The sequence below is a fragment of the Moschus berezovskii genome, chromosome 1, assembly GCF_049115385.1.
Source record: "Moschus berezovskii isolate FMDL1 chromosome 1, NW_MosBer_1.0, whole genome shotgun sequence".
In the NCBI taxonomy this organism is placed as follows: domain Eukaryota; kingdom Metazoa; phylum Chordata; class Mammalia; order Artiodactyla; family Moschidae; genus Moschus; species Moschus berezovskii.
Genome location: NC_142460.1, coordinates 77,481,408 through 77,502,531, shown reverse-complemented (window position 1 = coordinate 77,502,531; position 21,124 = coordinate 77,481,408). Strand labels below are relative to the sequence as shown.

General features: G+C 40.6%; 1 protein-coding gene across 3 annotated transcripts in view; it reads right to left on the bottom strand.

Moving 5' to 3' along the window:
* CD96 (CD96 molecule) overlaps positions 1 to 21,124 on the bottom strand; it is a 104,431-nt gene that overhangs the window by 17,041 nt on the left and 66,266 nt on the right. For all 3 annotated transcript variants that reach the window (XM_088836851.1, XM_088836853.1, XM_055418298.2), the window contains exons 9-10: positions 2,250 to 2,327; positions 1,657 to 1,728 (exon numbers count right to left, since the gene is read on the bottom strand). In XM_088836851.1, coding sequence (XP_088692977.1) covers positions 1,657 to 1,728; positions 2,250 to 2,327 — 150 coding nt within the window. The remainder of the gene's footprint in view (positions 1 to 1,656; positions 1,729 to 2,249; positions 2,328 to 21,124) is intronic.

Below are 21,124 nucleotides of genomic sequence, written 5' to 3'. Positions count from 1 at the left end.
ACTCTTGAGAGTCCCTTGTACCGCAAGGAGATCCAACCAGTCCATTCTAAAGGAGATCAGTCCTGGGTGTTCATTGGAAGGACTGATGCTAAAGCTGAAGCTGCAATACTTTGGCCACCTCATGCGACGAGTTGACTCACTGGAAAAGACTCTGATGCTGGGAAATGTTGGGGGCGGGAGGAGAAGGGGATGACAGAGAATGAGATGGCTGGATGGCATCACCGACTCTGTGGACATGAGTTTGAGTGAACTCTGGGAGTTGGTGATGGACAGGGAGGCCTGGTGTGCTGTGATTCCTGGGGTCGCAGAGAGTCAGACACAACTGAGCGACTGAACTTTGACATGCATCAAAGTTACACTGCCTGGTGATCTCCTTGTGTGCTCTCTCTTCTGTGTGGTGTCTCTCTTCCTTTTCATTCTTGTATTTGGGCACTACATTCACAGGTATCTGTTATATTACCAGCATATTTGTTCAGAGATATATTTTACATTAAATTACAGAGGGTCATGCTTAGACTAATGATGAAAGTATCATAAAGACTATGACTAACCTAAATTTGTGAACCTGAGCTCCATCGAGCTCAAGCTCAGTCACTCAACTCTGTCTGATGCATTGTGATCCCATGGACCTGCCAGGCTCCTCCGTCCATAGAATTTTCCAGGCAAGAAGACCTGAGTGAGTTGCCATTTCCTACTCCAGGGGATCTTCCCAACATAGGGATTGAACCTGTGTCTTTTTCATCTGCTGTATCAGCAGGCAGATTCTTTACCATTGAGCCACCTGGGAAGCCTGAAGTCCATAAAAAAGATAAATAAATAATGCTCAAAGATAAATATTACATAGGTTCCTTTTCCCTCTTTGATTTATTTCCTAAGGACACGTTCCCATCAGTGAGATGACTGAGTCAGTGGGTATAAAAGATGCTTGGAGGTTTTCAGTGTACAATTTAAATGCTTTTTAAAAGGCACATGCACATTGACTCTGTGGCAAAGGGCCCAGGAGTTAAATTCAGAGTCCTGAACCTGTGGTACCCAGGGGCTTCACTTCTCTTTGCTTCAGCCACATCCTTTGCCACTTAAGACCACACTCATCTTTGTCTTGACCATTAACAGGCAGTGCATTTCCTTTTTAGACCCTGTCAATACCTGCTAAAGCAGCATCAGCAGAGCCTGCTGCTACTTGGTCACATGGCAAGTAACAAACTATTTCTGTGCCTCACATTGAGCTTCTTTTTTATCCTTTTTCTCTTGATATGCACATTCTAGCTAGTTATTTCTTCCCCCAGATCTACTCATAGTTGCTTTTTCATCTCCACTTTATTCAGATGTCACTTTCCTCAGGAAGGCCTTCCAAGACCGCCCTAAAGAAGGGCACTGCCCCCCGCCACTCTTGGTTCTCAATGTCTCCCTTCTCTGCTTTATTTTCTCCATATCACTTATCATTATTTGTTCATCTTTTATCCACCAGATTGTGGAACTTAGACCTGTTTTGTTTACAGGTATCCCCAGCAACCACAACAATGCTTTAAACATGGTCGATACCTTGTAAATATTTGTTAATACGATCATAAACAAAGCACACAGTAGATGTTCAGTATATGTGTTGGATAAATGAGTGAGGCCCGGAGGACTCCAGGGAACTCACGTTTCACTTACAGTGTTTGCCGTCTTTCCCACTGGAGGTCCAGGAGTAGTTGAAGCCTCGGGTAGGCACATCGGGATTACTGGCTGAAAGACAAAAATTTCAGAATTCTATTTTCTGATAAAGCTGTAATTTAATTTTACTTTGATGTGCTGAATTTTTAGACTGTATGACTTTGGGGAAGTCTGAAATTGAAAATATGCTTCCTGACACAGAGAACACTAGCTGGCTCGTGTTAAGCTAAAGTCTGTAGTTTATGTTTAATGCCCAAAGAAAGCAGAGATTTTCTTTTTTTTTTCTCTTCTTGTCACCAACTCAGATCACTGGGAGTACTCAAAATTACTTTAATATTACTCTAAAAAATCCCATGACAAATGACACGTACAATAGAATAACAAATCACCAATCCATATTTTTAAGATTATAGTAATTGTCATATCAATATATAGTCACTGGATTACAGTTTGCCACAGAGTAACTCAAAACCGAAATATCAACTTAAAATGAAAAATATAGTTTTTCCCCAAACCTCAATAATATTATAGCTGCAATAAAACCTGTGGTTGTATTGTCTCTTTGGAGTCACATGAGGAGTCTTGCTACTCACTTTGAACACTTGGAGGGGTGACGTTTGAAGTTGATGTGCTCACATCTACATGGGCTGTTAATGATGGAGTTCGATAACCTATTTTGAAAACAAAATTTCAAAACTGTCATAGGGATTTAATTTCATATGTTTAAATGTGCTACTATACTTAACAAAGGTGACATGTAGAACATGGAGTATTGGATTTGGAAAGAATCTTAGTGTATACATAGTCTGATGGTTTCATTTTATAAATTATAAAACAGAGTCCAAAAGTTCTCTGCTTGTGGTTGCACACCCAATGCTCAATATTGTTTATTTTATATTAACCCAGTTCTCCTAAGTGCAAGTGTATTATATTCACACTTTCAAAATATATTATTTTAGTGTCTACTGTGTGCAAGACAATTCAACATGCAGTTTGAACAATGAAGACAAGATCTTCACCCTTATGGAACTTATCTTGTAGTGAATTTTCACACTTATATATAATATTTTCACATATGAAATATGGTTTCACATTTACTTCATTTCTTAGCTTTCTAAATCATCTTCATCTTCATAAGCCATAATTTCCATTCTCCTCCTTCCTCCCTTCCCCCCAAAATGAAAGACTAATTCATATTCATTTGAAAATACCTCTAGAGATAAAGCAAGGTAGACTGAAATACAAAAATACTCAACTATAGCCACTGAAACATGTTATGTCTCTTGGGAAGACAAATGTTTAATAGATTTTATTTCTATGTATTTCTCCTTTGCTCCAAAACATGTTCATGGTGGCTTACATAAATATGCAAATACAAGAAGATAAAAGAAGTGGATAGAAAGGGAAAATAAGGATAGGAAAAAATAAAGTTAGATAAAGAATGTTGAGTGTTGTTAAAAGCTAGCTGGGGCTATTCTATAACGTATTTCTCAATGTAATAGTCTCTTAGTAGATATGGACTTCCCATTTGGTCAGAATGTTCTAGTAACAATGTTAAGAAATAAAAAGCATTTGTACACCACTGATGAACATTATAAGATAAAAAACAGTCAATTTTTAAGAAAAATGCCACTATTCTTTTTATTGTGATTAGAAAGAATTTTCTCCCCAGTTTCTATGAAAAGGGTACTGGAAAATGTGCACGATATTCTCAATAATATCTTTACAGTATGGCAGCCAATATATTCTTTCACCCTCAAGCTTTAATTAGTAGAGAGCAGCCTGGCAAATTCCCCGGTATTTCAGTTCCTGGAAAGGGCATGCCTTAAATAGAAAACAAGGGTAATTGAATCTCTGAAAGAAGTATATACAAGATAAATAAATAAATTGGCATCATGGCTCATGTGTGTGTGTGTGTATGTGAAGTCACTTCAGTCATGCCTGACTCTATGCAACCTATGGACTGTAGCTCACCAGGCTCCTCGGTCTATGGGATTCTCCAAGTAAGAATATTGGAGTGGGTTGCCATATCCTTCTCAGTGGGATCTTCCTGACTCAGGAATTGAACCCGTGTCTCCTATGTCTCCTACACTGGCAGGCAATTTCTTTACCATTAGTACCAGTTGTAGGTCACATAAGACATGATCAACAATCATCATTTTGCAGCATAGCCTACCAATGAACACCAAAGACATACTATACCCCAGCTCCACGAACCAGTCAGACATGTTAGACGCTGCTTCAGATGATGCTATTTGAGGAAAAAAATGTGCAGCCAGCATCAGGATGGACAGAAAAAGTCTTTTAAAGACAGGACACACACAGTTTCATTTACTCAACAAATAGCAAGTTCCCACTGTGTACTAGCATTGAGGATAACGTGCAGAAAAAGAGAATATTTGCCCCTGCCCTCATGGAGTATATAATTTAGTGAGAATAAAGGTCGTTGTGGCAGATGACTGGTTGATCACCAAACCCAGTCCTCTTCTTTCTGGCACAGGGAAACTACACTTCCCAGCCTCCTATGCAGTTAAGTGTGGTGGTCATGTACCAAGTCCCAGGCAATGGACTATGAGTAGGGTGATGGTTGTTGCTTCAAGGCTTGTCATATAAAAACATCCCACACATGATCCTCCATGACCTTTCCTCATGTACTATCTAGATAATATGATGCAGAGTGATTTGGAAGTCAGCATTACATGTGACAAAGCTGGAAGCCTGGGGTGTCAAATAACCATGGAGCAGAGCACTCAGCTACTAGCTTGGCCTTATATTGACTCTGTTAGGATAAATAAATTTATATCAAGTATAAATGAAGAAATGAAATTTTGAAATTTGTTCTTACTGCAGGTTGTTTCCTTTCCCTCATAAAGAGTGAAAACAGAACTGCAGTATAAGATGCTAAGTACTATGGCAGAGAAAATACACGGTGCTGTGAGATCCCAGAGCAGGAACACGTAACCAAGGCATGGAAGCTCAGGGAAGGTTTTCTGGAGGAAGTGACTTAACAACTAAGCTTGAAGAATGACAAGAATTAGCTAGACACATCAGAGAAAGAGAGCAACCAAGGAGCAGAACGTTCCAAGCAGTGTGGACAGAAAATGGGACAGACAACTGAAGTCTGGTGAGAATGCTGAAGGCACTCTGTGAGAAGTAAAGAGATGAGGATGAAGTAAGAAGAAGTTACATCCTTAAAATCCCCAAAGAGGAATACTATCCAGCTGGTCCTTACAAGATGCTATGCCCCAGGGGAAGTGACAGGTGGCCTGGACAAGTGATAGGGAAGGGAAGAAAAGAAGTGGGAAGGTTTCAAGTGTGGGCCCGACAGGGCTTGGTACATAGCTGAATGTAGGAAATAAAAAAAAGAGAGAAGTCAGAATCACTCCCAGTGTTCCAGTTTGGGCAGGTGTTTGGATCAAAGTGTCGTTATCTGAGAAAATAAACAGAAAAGATATCCTTGGAAGGTCCAGAGGTACAAAAATGAAATAAATTTTGGACAGATTGATTTTGACTACATACGAGATATCAAATTCCAGCAGAGGGCTAGTCATGTGGGTCTGAATCTTAGGAGTGAAATTAGGTTGCAAATGAATATTTGTGAGACATCAGTGTGTAGACAGTAATTGGAGTAACTCAGAGCTCCAAGGAGGATGGGTCCTGGGAGAAGACAGAGCCTAGGATGGAATGATGGGGAAAACTTTCATGTAACATACTGGCAGGAGAAAGGAGATTGAGAGGAGGAGCCAGGGAGGCAGCAAGAAAGCCAGGGGCTACGTTATTAGAGAAGCCAAGGTGACAGAGGGTTTCCAAAAGCAGGGCCAGTCAGCCCAACTCAGCAAATATTTGTGAGGGAAGACTGTGTGCCAGATGTTGGGTCAGTGCAGTCAAATGCTGCCAAGAAAACAGATTTCCTTCTGGCTCTTAACTGCTAGGAAGCCATTGCATTAGACACATCATACTGCATCCAGAGTCTACAAGACAGTTTTGCAGTAGTGTTGCTTTGCTATTCGGAGAAGGCAATGGCAAGCCACTCCAGTACTCTTGCCTAGAAAATCCCAGGGACGGGGGAGCCTGGTGGGCTGCCGTCTATGGGGTCACACAGAGTGGGACACGACTGAAGTGACTCAGCAGCAGCAGCAGCAGCTTTGCTATTAAATGCATCAATTCCAGAACCAGATACCATGAACTGAAGCCTGCCTTAGTTCGAAGTTAGATGTGTGATCTTGGTAGAATCTATTGACCTTTCTCTCTTTCTCAAATTCCTCACATGTAAAATAACAGTACTTTTCTATAGGGTGAATATATAAAGTACTTAGAAGTATGCCTGGCATGAGGCAAGGGCCAAAATGTAATCTTAGAAGCTATACAAGAGCTCATCTGCAGTTTAGCTCAGGTGTTGAAAACAAAAGCATATTGTAACAATAGATAACTTGAATGGCTGGCCCAAGTCAAGAACTACATTCCAAAAGGCTGTACCAGAAAGCGGCTATCTGTCCAGGGTAAAGAGAACAGTAGCCTACTGGGCACTAGTTCTATGATGGAGAATTCATTTCTGCTGACAGAGTCACCTGCAACTCTCCTCTCTCACCTCACTGAGCCCCTAGTGGTTCATAGACCTGTGCAGTCATTGTAACTTCTACCTCATTGCCTTCCACCACTCATCAAGTGATAGGAAAAAAACACACCAAAAGACTGCTTACAGGATAAATGAAGTATTTGCAGAGGAAGCTCAGACTGTCTCAAACTGAGTATTGGGATCACATTCCTGGACGCATAGGCAATTTTTTTTAAAATTTATTTTATTGGAGGCAAATTACCTTACATTAATATATTGGTTGGTTTTGCCATACATTGACATGAATTCGCCCCGGGTGTACATGTGCTCTCCCTTCCGAACCCCCCTCCCACCTCCTCATATCCTCCCTCCATGTCATCCCCGTGCACCAGCCCCACGCATCCTGTATCATGCGTCGAACCTGGACTGGTCACTTATGATAATATACATGCTACAATGCCGTTCTCCCCAATCATAGGCAATTGAGCACTGGCATTCACCCACTGGCCCATCCTGACAAGGTTGCTGGGGAGGTCAGTCACGCTTCACTCCCTATGAACTTTCTGCTGGCTGTGCTCCACCGCGCCCTCTAGAGGACTTCTCAGGAAGTCTCTGCATGAAGAGCAGCTATGCGTCTCCTCCACAACTTGTTCAGTCACCTGAGTTGTGTGTGAATCTGTAAACTCATGGATGGCAGCACGCAAGGCTTTCCTGTCCATCACCAACTCCCAGAGCTTACTCCAAGTCATGTGCATCGACTCGGTGATGCTGTCCAACCATCTCATCCTCTATTGTCCCCTTCTCCTCCTGCCTTCAATTTTTCCAAGCATCAGGGTCTTTTCAAATGAGTCAGTTCTTTGCATCAGGTGACCAAAGTATTAGAGTTTCAGGTTCAGCATGAGTCCTTCCAATGAATAGTCAGGGTTGATTTCCTTTAGGACTGACTGGTTTGATCTCCCTGCAGTCCATGGGACTCTCAAGAGTTTCTCCAACAACACAGTTCAAAAGCATCAATTCTTCAGCACTCAGCTTTCTTTATGGTCCAAGTCTCATATTCATACATGACTACTGTAAAACCATAGCTGTGACTATGCAGAACTTTGTTGGGAAAGTGATGTCTCTACTTTTTAGTATGCTGTCTAGGTTTGTCACAGCTTTTCTTCCAAGGAGCAAGCGTCTTTTAATTTCATGGCTCCACAAGTGGTTCATTATGATTCTATGAACCTACGGATCAAAGAGTGAATTTGAATTTCTTTCTCATCAAGATGGATTCATCTTTGTCCCTCTTTGCAGTAATTTCTGCAGTTATCTATTTTTAAAAATTTTGTGTGATTATGTGTTTTCCTTGGTGGCTCAGTGATAAAGAATCTGCCTGCCAATGCAGGAGACCCGGGCATAGGGAAGAGCCACTAGAGAAGGAAATGACAACCCATTCCAGTATTCTTGCCTGAGAAATCCCATGGGCAGAGAAGCCTGGCGTGCTACAGTCCATAGGGTCACAAAAAGTCAGATGCAACTTAGCAACAGAGTTTTGTGGTTTTTTTTTGCATAACCATACAAGACAAGGTAAAAAATACAGAGAATTAAATAACTAGCTATAAGGAATCATTAGATACTGTGGGATACTGAAAGATATGATGTGCTTCTGCTCCTCCTAATTACTACAGGAAGAAAAGGTGAAAGAGGATATGTGGAGGGGAAAGGAAAAACAAGACAGACTATCCATGTTTTAGACTATTCTCAGAAGGATAAGAGAAGAATGATCCCTTTACTCGGGGACTCTGTTCCTTGTATGGGAGAACACATGGCTTCCTCTGTCAGTCAGTGTAGTCTCTTGTCTCCCCTCCCATGGACCAGCATCTTTTATTCATCCATTTATTCCCTCTTCCTCCCTCCCTCTTCTCTCCCTCTCATTCTGAGAGCTGACCTTCACAGTATTCACCAAGTGACTTAGTAAGTGAAGGCAGAAAGAAATGGCTTAAACATTGGTGATATGATCATAACAATGGTAATGACGACGAAGAAAAAAACGAGGAAGCAATGATCAGAGAACTGGATATTTTTTTGTGAGGGCTTCCCTTGTGGCTTAGCTGGTAAAGAATTCGCCTGCAATGTGGGAGACCTGGGTTTGATCCCTGGGTTGGGAAGATCCCCTGGAGAAGGGAAAGGCTACCCATTGCAGTATTCTGGCCTGGAGAATTCCATGGACTGCATAGTCCATGGGGTTGCAAAGAGTCCGACACGACGGAGCGACTTTCACTTCTTTTCACCACCATCATCTGGAAATCTCAGGCTAATAAACAACTGCCAGCCATCTCTGAAAATACTTCTTACTTACGATGAACTGACATTTTCTGATTGCCCACACTGGGTGCTGGCACTGATTGGTAACATATGATTTAATTCTGGCAGGTTTCACTGGAATTGTGATGAAGTATGATAACTGGGAATTTCATTTGTATTAAAACGACTGATTAAATGTTCTTTTCTGGAGGTCAAAAAATAATGTGACATAAATCCTTGCTTACTGCAGATTTACTGCAGGGGAAGGATTCATTCGATTCCATCTAACAAGTGTTGTTTGTGGACCACTGCAAAGAGGAACGCTGCCAAGGCACGCATGCTGCCTTGATCCTCGCTTCACTGTGTCTCTTGCCTGGCTTAGAGAATAGCTCTATGCGTCCTCTCACGAGCAGGCCTGTGGAGTTTGTTGAGGGCTGAATACATGCAAATAGGCTTCTGGGAACAGAAGGATCAATGGCACCTATCACTTTCTTGAAGGGGCCCACGATCATTTCAGTCTTACTCATCTCCAGCTGAGTTTTGTTCTGATCTTGGCTTAAGGGTCTGTATCGAATTGCATAGGTTATGGAAAGAGTGACCCCTTTACTCTGGGACTTTGTCTATCACACAGAAGTCAGAGCTGAAGCCATCCAGAGATGGCTTTACACAACGGTTCAAGGTTAAGGCCCCTTGGCATTATATGACCCAACTTCAACAATCTCAGCGTTGGTATCTCTTTCCATTCCCTGTCCACGTTCTTTCATTTATTCACCCAGAATTTGGGAGCCTCTGTTTTCCAGGCATTTTGCTCAGCACTGGGGACACAATGATCAGTTTCTCTGGAGTTTGGGTTTACAGAGGATATGGCTATTAACCAGCAGCTCACATTAATCAATCCAAATATGAGAACACTGAAGGAGGGAAGGCCTAGTCAGAGTCTCAGGAAGGCTGCCCTAGGAATGCAGAGGGAGAATGGATGCAGGGGAAGGGCTGTGGGAGCTTTCAGGCCAAGGACACAGCGAGTGCAAAGATTCTGCGATGGTCTCACATGCAGTGGTTTAGTAATAGCAGTGGGTGGTACCCGTCTATTCCAGGCTGGGCCTTTACAAGCCCTCAGTGTTTGTTCTGTGTGTCGAACTGAACTGAGAGTTGTCACCATGCACACTCATGGCCTCAGCGTCAGTAGGACAGTGATCAAACTGTGGCACATTGGTGGTGGCCAGCACTGGTAGTTTCTCAGTTGTTTTATTTTAACTCTGTTTCTGAAAGCAATAGCTTCCTAGAGCCTGACCTGGAGATTCTGTAACTTTAAGGGGACATGTGTATCTGACAATCTCTTGACATCAAGTACAGTGTTTTAAAAGACTTGTCTTCATATTCCTTTAGATTCGTATTATATAGTTTGGCATGTGAATAAGTCATACTTGCTTTTTGTCTTTTCTGTTTCATGGTTATGTTTGCATTCACAACTTGGCAAATCCTCTTCAACATTCAATAGTTGGCCTTATATTATGACATTCTTTGTAGGCAAGTAATACAGCAAGTATTACCCCATGATAGACAGTTATTTGCTTTGTTTAGATGGCTAGATATTGTTTACTGGTTGTTTATTTTTTCTTCAGTTTGAATATTTACTGTTATTTAACCTTGTACATGTCCACAGATATGTAACCATGATCCTTGGTTTCTAGGAAAGAAGAAGGGATTTAGAAGAAAATATCACTTTGTAGAAAATGTCTTGCTATATTAATTCATGAACTGTCATGAGGTTATATGGAATTTAGAAAGATGCAAATGATAACCCTGTTTACGAGACAGCAAAAGAGACACAGATGTATAGAACAGTCTTTGGGACTCTATGGGAGAGGGTGAGGGTGGGATGATTTGGGAGAATGGCATTGAAACACGTATGTTGTCATATGAGATTCGAAACTTTTTGAAGCCCATTTCTATTAAAACTTAAAACGTTTTTTCACTGAGGTTAAAAATTACCCTTTATGTTATCACTATAAATTCAATTAAGTTGGAAGTCAACTCTAGTCAGTTCTGAGTTGAATGGAGGAGACAGAATATGTACTGTAAGAGCCAATTTGGTTGCCTTTTTGTGACATTAGAAAGCAAAACCCAGCCTCTTAACCTGGACTCTAGCCATCTTCCCAGTGACTGTCCCTCTCACTGCCAGAGAGGAAAGGGCAGGGAAATGCTAGAGGCCCCATGGTGAATTAATTTGGGAAAAGTCTGAAATATTTTCCAAAAATTTAAATTAATTATTTAACATGGACGACTATGTGCCATATAAAAGACAGGTGAGCAGTTGTGATGTGAGGTAAGTGGAGGATAAAGGATAAAATGGCAATTATCACAACAAAAAGGAGTGTTGATTTAGTCATTGCTTTCTTCTTCAAGGAATTAAAAAATACAAGTAAAGGTGTTGATTTAGGATTAATTTTGCTTACTGGACTCTTCCTATGATCACAGCATCCTTCTTGGCCTGGAATGTGTAAGCCTTAGCTTTAGACTTGCTCTTTATGCCTTTTCCCATTTCATACTCTTAACAGCTATGTGATAATATGACTTTGTTTTTTAATATAAGGAAACAGTATTAGAGAAGTGAAATAACTTTCCCTGGGTTACAGAGCTAGTAGGTGGCAGAGAGAAGAATTGAATCCAAGCCTGTCTGACACCAAAGATCACATTCATTCCTTTCTGGTGGCCGTATAGTGCAGAGATCCTTGTTACAGCTCACGTTATCAGAACCGGGGCTTAGTCACGGACGTGTTTGGTTGCGGTCCCTAACACACAGCCGCCCAGAATGGAAACCTTTATAGCCTCTGCTTCTCTCCTCTCTCCCATCATCACTTCTTAGTTTTCTGTCATGAAACTACTCAGTTTTCAGGTCCTGACCAGGTCCTTTTTCCTTTAGAGAGCCTTCTTCTTCCCTTTCTAAAACCCTTCCTTTGTTAATCACTTTCTCCTTCACACTTTAGAAAATACCGGAGAGGAGGAACAAGATGGCGGAGGAATAGGACGGCGAGACCACTCTCTCCTCCACAAATTCATCAAAAGAACTTTTGAACGCGAGTAAAGTCCACAAAACAACTTCTGAATGCTGGCAGAGGACGTCAGGCACCCAGAAAAGCAGCCCATTGTCTTCGAAAGGAGAACAGGACTGAACAACAGAGCCTTAAAAAGTGTCCACCCACCCCCTAGTATCAGGGCGGAAATTAGACACTGAAGAGACCAGCAGACAGAAGCTAAAACAGAGGGAACCACCTTGGAAATGACAGATAGAGACGTCTAGAGACTACTCCAAGAATAAGATCAAAAACCAGAGGCAAGAGGCTTAAGCCCGAATCCTGAGAACACCAGAGAAGTCCTGACTCCAGGGAACATTAATCGATAGGAGCTCATCAAACGTCTCCATCCGTTCCGTTCCGTTCCGTTCTGTCGCTCAGTCGTGTCCGACTCTTTGCGACCCCATGGACTGAGCCTACCAAGCTTCTCTGTCCATGGGATTCTCCAGGCAAGAATACTGGAGTGGGTTACCGTTTCCTTCTCCAGGGGATCTTCCCGACCCAGGGATCGAACCCGGGTCTCCCGCATTGGAGGCAGACGCTTTAACCTCTGAGCCACCAGGGAAGCCCAAACGTCTCCATACCTACGCTAAACCCAAGGGTCAACAAGTTCCAGAGCAAGACATACCATGCAAATTCTCCAATAACACAGGAAACTAGCCCTGAGCTTCAATATACAGGCTGCCCAAAGTCACTCCAAACCCACTGACATCTCATAACTCATTACTGGACACTTCATTGCACTCCAGAGAGAAGAAATCCAGCTCCACCCACCAGAACACCGACACAGGCTTCCATAACCAGGGAACCTTGACAAGTCACCTGTCCAACCCCACACACAGCAAGGAAACTACATAATAAAGAGAACTCCACAAACGGCCAGAAGAGGGAAAGGCCACCCCAAGCAAAGCATTATAAGCAAGATGAAGAAGCAGAGAAATACCCAGCAAGTAAAGGAACAAGATAAATGCCCACCAACACAAACAAAAGAGGAAGATATAGGGAATCTACATGAAAAAGAATTTCGAATTTTGGTGGTGAAAATGATTCAAAATCTTGAAAGCAAAATGGAGTTACAGATAAATAACCTGGAGAAAAGGATTGAGAAGATGGAAGAAAGGTTTAATAAGGACTTAGAGGAAATAAAAAAGAGTCAATATACAATGAATAATACAATAGATGAGATCAAAAACACTCTGGAGGGAACAAACAGTAGAATAACAGAGGCAGAAGACAGGATAAGCGAGCTAGAAGATAGAATTGTAGAAATAAATGAAACAGAGAGGAAAAAAGAAAAACAAATTAAAAGAAATGAGAACAATATTAGAGACCTCTGGGACAATGTTAAACGCTCCAACATTCGAATCATAGGAATCCCAGAAGAAGAAGACAAAAAGAAAGACCATGAGAGAATACTTGAGGAGATAATAGTTGAAAACTTCCCTAAAATAGGGAAAGAAATAATCACCCAAGTCCAAGAAACCCAGAGAGTCCCCAACAGGATAAACCCAAGGCGAAATACTCCTAGACACATATTAATCAAATTAACAAAGATCAAACACAAAGAACAAATATTAAAAGCAGCAAGGGAAAAACAGCAAATAACACACAAGGGGATTCCCATAAGGATAACAGCTGATCTTTCAACAGAAACTCTTCAGGCCAGGAGGGAATGGCAAGACATACTTAAAGTGATGAAAGAAAATAACCTACAGCCCAGACTACTGTACCCAGCAAGGATCTCATTCAAATATGAAGGAGAAATTAAAAGCTTTACAGACAAGCAAAAGCTGAGAGAATTCAGCATTACCAAACCAGCTCTCCAACAAATGCTAAAGGATCTTTTCTAGACAGGAAACACAGAAAGGGTGTATAAACTCGAACCCAAAGCAATAAAGAAAATGGCTACGGGATCGTACTTATCAGTAATTACCTTAAACGTAAATGGGTTGAATGCCCCAACCAAAAGACAAAGGCTGGCTGAATGGATACAAAAACAAGACCCCCATATATGTTGTCTGCAAGAGACCCACCTCAAAACGAGGGACACATACAGACTGAAAGTGAAGGGCTGGAAAAAGATATTCCATGCAAATAGAGACCAAAAGAAAGCAGGAGTAGCAATACTCATATCAGATAAAATAGACTTTAAAACAAAGGCTGTGAAAAGAGACAAAGAAGGAAACTACATAATGATCAAAGGATCAATCCAAGATGAAGATATAACAATTATAAATATTTATGCACCCAACATAGGAGCACCGCAATATGTAAGACAATTACTAACAAGTATGAAAGGGGAAATTAACAATAATGCAATAATAGTGGGAGATTTTAATACCCCACTTACATCTATGGATAGATCAACTAAACAGAAAATTAACAAGGAAACACAATCTTTAAATGATACAATAGACCAGTTAGACCTAATTGATATCTATAGGACATTTCACCCCAAAACAAAGAATTTCACCTTTTTCTCAAGTGCACATGGAACCTTTTCCAGGATAGATCACATCCTGGGCCATAAATCTAGCCTTGGTAAATTCAAGAAAGTTGAAATCATTCCATGCATCTTTTCTGACCACAATGCAGTAAAATTAGAACTCAATTATGGGAGAAAAACTATTAAACATGCCAACATATGGAGGCTGAACAACACACTGCTGAACAACGAACAAATCATAGAAGAAATCAAAAGAGAAATCAAAATATGCATAGAAATGAATGAAAATGAAAACACAACAACCCAAAACCTCTGGGACACTGTAAAAGCAGTGCTAAGGGGGAAGTTCATAGCAATACAGGCACACCTCAAGAAACAAGAAAAAAGTCAACTAAATAACCTAACTCTACATCTAAAGCAACTAGAAAAGGAAGAAATGAAGAACCCCAGGGTCAGTAGAAGGAAAGAAATTGTAAAAATTAGGGCAGAGTTAAATACAAAAGAAACAAAAGAGACTATAGCAAAAATCAACAAAGCCAAAAGCTGGTTCTTTGAGAAGGTAAATAAAATTGACAAACCACTAGCCAGACTTATCAAGAAACAAAGGGAGAAGAACCAAATCAATAAAATTAGAAATGAAAATGGAGAGATCACAACTGACAACACAGAAATACAAAGGATTATTAGAGAATACTATCAGCAATTATATGGCAATAAAATGAATAACCTGGAAGAAATGGACAAATTCCTAGAAAAATACAACTTTCCAAAACTGAACCAGGAAGAAATAGAAAATCTGAACAGACCCATCACAAGCACGGAAATTGAAACTGTAATCAAAAATCTCCCAGCAAACAAAAGCCCAGGTCCAGACGGCTTCACAGCTGAATTCTACCAAAAATTTAGAGAAGAGCTAACACCTATTCTACTCAAACTCTTCCAGAAAATTGCTGAGGAAGGGAAACTTCCAAACTCATTCTATGAGGCCACCATCACCCTAATCCCAAAACCTGGTAAAGACCCCACAAAAAAAGAAAACTACAGGCCAATATCACTGATGAACATAGATGCAAAAATCCTTAACAAAATTCTAGCAATCAGAATCCAACAGCATATTAAGAAGATCATACATCATGACCAAGTGGGCTTTATCCCAGGAATGCAAGGATTCTTCAATATCCGTAAATCAGTCAACGTAATACACCACATTAACAAACTGAAAAATAAAAATCATATGATTATCTCAATAGATGCAGAGAAAGCCTTCGACAAAATTCAGCATCCATTTATGATAAAAACCCTCCAGAAAGTGGGAATAGAAGGGACATACCTCAACATAATAAAAGCTATATATGACAAACCCACAGCAAACATTATCCTCAATGGTGAAAAACTGAAAGCATTTCCCCTGAAGTCAGGAACAAGACAAGGGTGCCCACTCTCACCACTACTATTCAACATAGTTCTGGAAGTTTTGGCTACAGCAATCAGAGCAGAAAAAGACATAAAAGGAATACAAATTGGAAAAGAAGAAGTAAAACTTTCACTGTTCGCTGATGACATGATCCTCTACACAGAAAACCCTAGAGACTCTACCAGAAAACTACTAGAGCTAATCAATGATTACAGTAACGTTGCAGGATATTAAATCAACACACAGAAATCCCTTGCATTCCTATACACTAATAATGAGAAAATAGAAAGAGAAATTAAGGAAACTATTCCATTCACTGTTGCAACGAAAAGAATTAAATACTTAGGAATATATCTACCTAAGGAAACAAAAGACTTGTACATAGAAAACTATAAAACACTACTGAAAGCAATCAAAGAGGACACTAATAGATGGAGAAATATACCATGTTCATGGATTGGAAGAATAAATATTGTAAAAATGAGTATACTACCCAAAATAATTTATACATTCAATGCAATCCCTATCAAGCTACCAAAGATATTTTTCACAGAACTAGAACAAATAATCTCACAATTTGTATGGAAATACAAAAAACCTCGAATAGCCAAAGCAATCTTGAGGAAGAAAAATGGAACTGGGGGAATTAACCTGCCGGACTTCAGGCTCTACTACAAAGCCACAGTCATCAAGACAGTATGGTACTGGCATAAAGACAGAAATATAGATCAATGGAACAAAATAGAAAGCCCAGAGATAAATCCATGCATCTATGGATACCTCATCTTTGACAAAGGAGGCAAGAATATAAAATGGAGAAAAGACAGTCTCTTTAACAAGTGGTGCTGGGAAAACTGGTCAGCCACTTGTAAAAGAATGAAACTAGAACACTTCCTAACACCATACACCAAAATAAACTCAAAATGGATTAGAGAGCTAAATGTAAGACCAGAAACTATAAAACTCCTAGAGGAGAACGTAGGCAAAACACTCTCTGACATAAATCACAGCAGGATCCTCCAAGACCCACCTCCCAGAATATTGGAAATAAAAGCAAAAATAAACAAATGGGACCTAATTAAAATCAAAAGCTTCTGCACAGCAAAGGAAACTATAAGTAAGGTGAAAAGACAGCCTTCAGAATGGGAGAAAATAATAGCAAATGAAGCAACTGATAAAGGATTAATCTCCAAATTATACAAGCAGCTCCTTCAGCTCAATTCCAGAAAAATAAATGAACCAATCAAAAAATGGGCCAAAGAACTAAACAGAAATTTCTCCAAAGAAGACATAAAGATGGCTAACAAACACATGAAAAAATGCTCAACATCCCTCATAATCAGAGAGATGCAAATCAAAACCACAATGAGATACCATTTCACACCAGTCAGAATGGCTGCTATCCAAAAATCTACATGCAATAAATGCTGGAGAGGATGTGGAGAGAAAGGAACCCTCTTACACTGTTGGTGGGAATGCAAACTAGTACAGCCACTATGGAGAACAGTGTGGAGATTCCTCAAAAAATTGGAAATAGAACTGCCATATGATCCAGCAATCGCACTCCTGGGCATACACACCGAGGAAACCAGAATTGAAAGAGACACATGTACTCCAATGTTCATTGCAGCACTGTTTATAATAGCCAGGACATGGAAGCAACCTAGATGTCCATCTGCAGACGAATGGATAAGAAAGCTTTGGTACATATACACAATGGAGTATTATTCAGCCATTAAAAAGAATACATTTGAATCAGTTCTAATGAGGTGGATGAAACTGGAGCCAATTATACAGAGTGAAGTAAGCCAGAAAGAAAAACACCAATACAGTATACTAACACATATATATGGAATTTAGAAAGATGCAAATGATAACCCTGTATACGAGACAGCAAAAGAGACACAGATGTATAGAACAGTCTTTGGGACTCTATGGGAGAGGGTGAGGGTGGGATGATTTGGGAGAATGGCATTGAAACACGTATGTTGTCATATGTGAAACGAATCACTAGTTCAGGGTCGATGTATGTTATAGGATGCTCGGGGCTGGCATGCGGGGATGACCCAGAGGGAGGATAAAGGGAGGAGGGAGGTGGGAGGGGGGTTCAGGAGGGGGAACTTATGTAAACCCGGGGCAAATTCATATCAATGTATGGCAAAACCAACCAATATAATATTGTAAAATAATTTGCCTCCAATAAAAAATAAATTAACTACATTAAAAAAAATAAATAAATAAAAAAAAAAAAAAAAAAAAAAAAAAAAAAAAAAGAAAATACCCTTAACTCCCCTCCCCCCAGTCTTTATTGAGTTACCAATCCTTACTGATGACCATATATTATCATTGTTCTAGGTGATGGAGATTTATCAGAGACAAATCAGACCCCAAAATCCAGTCCTCATGGGATTTACTTTCTTGTGGGGAAAAGCCAGACAAGTAAATTATAGAAGATGTGAAAAGACACTCAGGAGAAAAATAAAACAGAAAGAGGACGAGAAGTGAGATAGAGGGTACTGCAGTTTGAAATGAGTTGGTCATGGAAAGCCACATTGAGAAGGTGACATTTGAACAAAGATTGGGAGAAGATGATGTGTAAGCCATGTAGATTGTCAGGGGAAGAACTTCTAGGCAGAGGAAACAGGTGAAAAGGTCCTGATGTGAGAGTGACCAGGGCGTGTTTTAGGGACAGCAAGGAGGCCGAACTTGGTGAAGTACAGTGAGTGAGGGGGAAAGCAGAGTAGTGAGAATATAATAAACATGTGACCTTTCAGGCCAACTTTATAGATATCTGCCTTTTCTCATGGCCCACTTCCATCCTTCACTCATGAGAACATGATCTTGGTGATCTTCATTGATATCCAAATCTATCTCACATATAATTCTAGATTAAAAAAAAAATTAAAACACACACACACACTTTAGACAAAGACAGACTGGTTAATTAATCAACCACTCTATTTCCTACCTTGGGTTTCTATCATGTTCCCAAAGGGATTTATAGTTGTTGTTCTTTAGTTGCTAAGTTGTGCCTGAATTTTTTGCGACCCTGTCCATAGGATTTTCCAGGCAAGAAGACTGGAGTGGGTTGCCATTTCCTTCTCCAGGGGATCTTCCAGACCCAGGGATCTAAACCGTGTCTCCTGCTTGGCAGGTGGATTCTTTATCACTGAGCCACCTGGCAAGCCCTCAAAGAGATATAAGGGAACTAACAATAAAATGTAACATTTGATGCTATAAACCAGGTACTTTAAGTGTTTTCCATGCCAAGTCTCCTCTGTTGCTTTTAGTAACCCACCGAGAAAGGCACTACCCATGCTAACACTCTTCCTTTTCTTTTTATCTCTCTTTTCCCATTTTCTTCAAGCATCCTCATCATGGCTATGCTTTTCAGAATTCTGTTTATTACTTGTCAATCCATCACACTGTGGCCAAGAGCTACAGCTTTCTGTGGACCATCTCAGTAGTAAATCATAACATCAGCTTGCTTCATTTTCACTGAATTTATTGTACTCATTCTTTAATTTTGAAATAAAATTGTATATACTTAATGTGTTCAGTTCAGTTCAGTTGCTCAGTCGTGTCTGACTCTTTGCGACGCCATGAATCACAGCACACCAGGCCTCCCTGTCCACCAATCCTGGAGTTCACTTAAATTCATGTCCATCGAGTCGGTGATGCCATCTAGCCATCTCATTCTCTGTCATCCCCTTCTCCTCCCGCCCCCAATCCCTCCTAGCATTAGACTCTTTTCCAGTGAGTCAACTCATCGCATGAGGTGGCCAAAGTATTGGAGCTTCAGCTTTAGCATTAGTCCTTCCAATGAACACCCAGGACTGATCTCCTCTAGAATGGACTGGTTGGATCTCCTTGCAGTCCAAGGGACCCTCAAGAGTCTTCTCCAGCACCACAGTTCAAAAGCATCAATTCTTAGGCGATCAGCTTTCTTCAAGTCCAACTCTCACATCCATACATGACCATAGGAAAAACCACAGCCTTGACTAGACAGACCTTGGTTGGCAAAGTAATGTCTCTGCTTTTTAATATGCTATCTAGGTTGGTCATAACTTTCCTTCCAAGGAGTAAGCGTCTTTTAATTTCCTGGCTGCAATCAGCATCTGCAGTGATTTTAGAGCCCCCCAAAATAAAGTCTGACACTGTTTCCACTGTTTCCCCATCTTGAGAACCCCATGAACAGTATCAAAAGGCAAAATGATAGGATATTGAATGAGGAATTCCCCAGGTCGGTAGGTGCCCAGTATGCTACTGGAGATCAGTGGAGAAATAACTCCAGAAAGAATGAAGGGATGGAGCCAAAGCGAAACAAATACCCAGTTGTGGATGTCACTGGTGATAGAAGCAAGGTCTGATGCTGTACAGAGCAATATTGCATAGGAACCTGGAATGTTAGGTCCATGAATCAAGGCAAATTGGAAGTGGTCAAACAGGAGATGGCAAGAGTGAACATAGACATTCTAGGAATCAGTGAACTAAAATGGACTGGAATGGGTGAATTTAACTCAGATGACCATTATATCTACTACTGTGGGCAGGAATCCCTTAGATGGAGTAGCCATCATGGTCAACAAAAGAGTCCGAATGCAGTACTTGGATGCAATCTCAAAAACGACAGAATGATCTCTGTTTGTTTCCAAGGCAAACCATTCAATATTACAGTAATCCAAGTCTATGCCCCAACCAGTAATGCTGAAGAAGCCAAAGTTGAACGGTTCTATGAAGACCTACAAGACCTTTTAGAATTAACACCCAAAAAAGTTGTCCTTTTCATTTTAGGGGACTAGAATGCAAAAGTAGGAAGTCAAGAAACACCTGGAGTAACAGGCAAATTTGGCCTAGGAGCACAGAATGAAGCAGGGCAAAGGCTAATAGAGTTTTGCCAAGAGAATACACTGGTCATAGCAAACACCCTCTTCCAACAACACAAGAGAAGACTCTACACATGGACATCACCAGATGGTCAACACCGAAATCAGATTGATTATAATCTTTGCAGCCAAAGATGGAGAAGCTGTATACAGTTAGCAAAAACAAGACCAGGAGCTGACTGTGGCTCAGATCATGAACTCCTTATTGCCAAATTCAGACTTAAACTGAAGAAATTAGGGAAAACCACTAGACCATTCAGATATGACCTAAATCAAATCCCTTATGACTATACAGTGGAAGTGAGAAATAGATTTAAGGGACTAGATCTGATCGATAGTGTGCCTGATGAACTCTGGACGGAGGTTCGTGACATTGTACAGGAGACAGGGACCAAGACCATCCCCATGGAAAAGAAATGCAAACAAGCAAAATGGCTGTCTGAGGAGGCCTTACAAATAGCTGTGAAAAGAAGAGAAGCGAAAAGCAAAGGAGAAAAGGAAAGATATTAAACATCTGAATGCAGAGTTCCAAAGAATAGCAAGGAGAGATAAGACAGCCTTCCTTAGCGATCAATGCAAAGAAATAGAGGAAAACAACAGAATAGGAAAAGCAAGAGATGTTTTCAAGAAAATTAGAGATATCAAGGGAACATTTCATGCAAAGATGGGCTCAATAAAGGACAGAAATGGTATGGACCTAATAGAAGGAGAAGATATTAAGAAGAGATGGCAAGAATACACAGAAGAATTGTACAAAAAAGATCTTCACGACGAAGATAATCACGATGGCATGATCACTCACCTGGAACC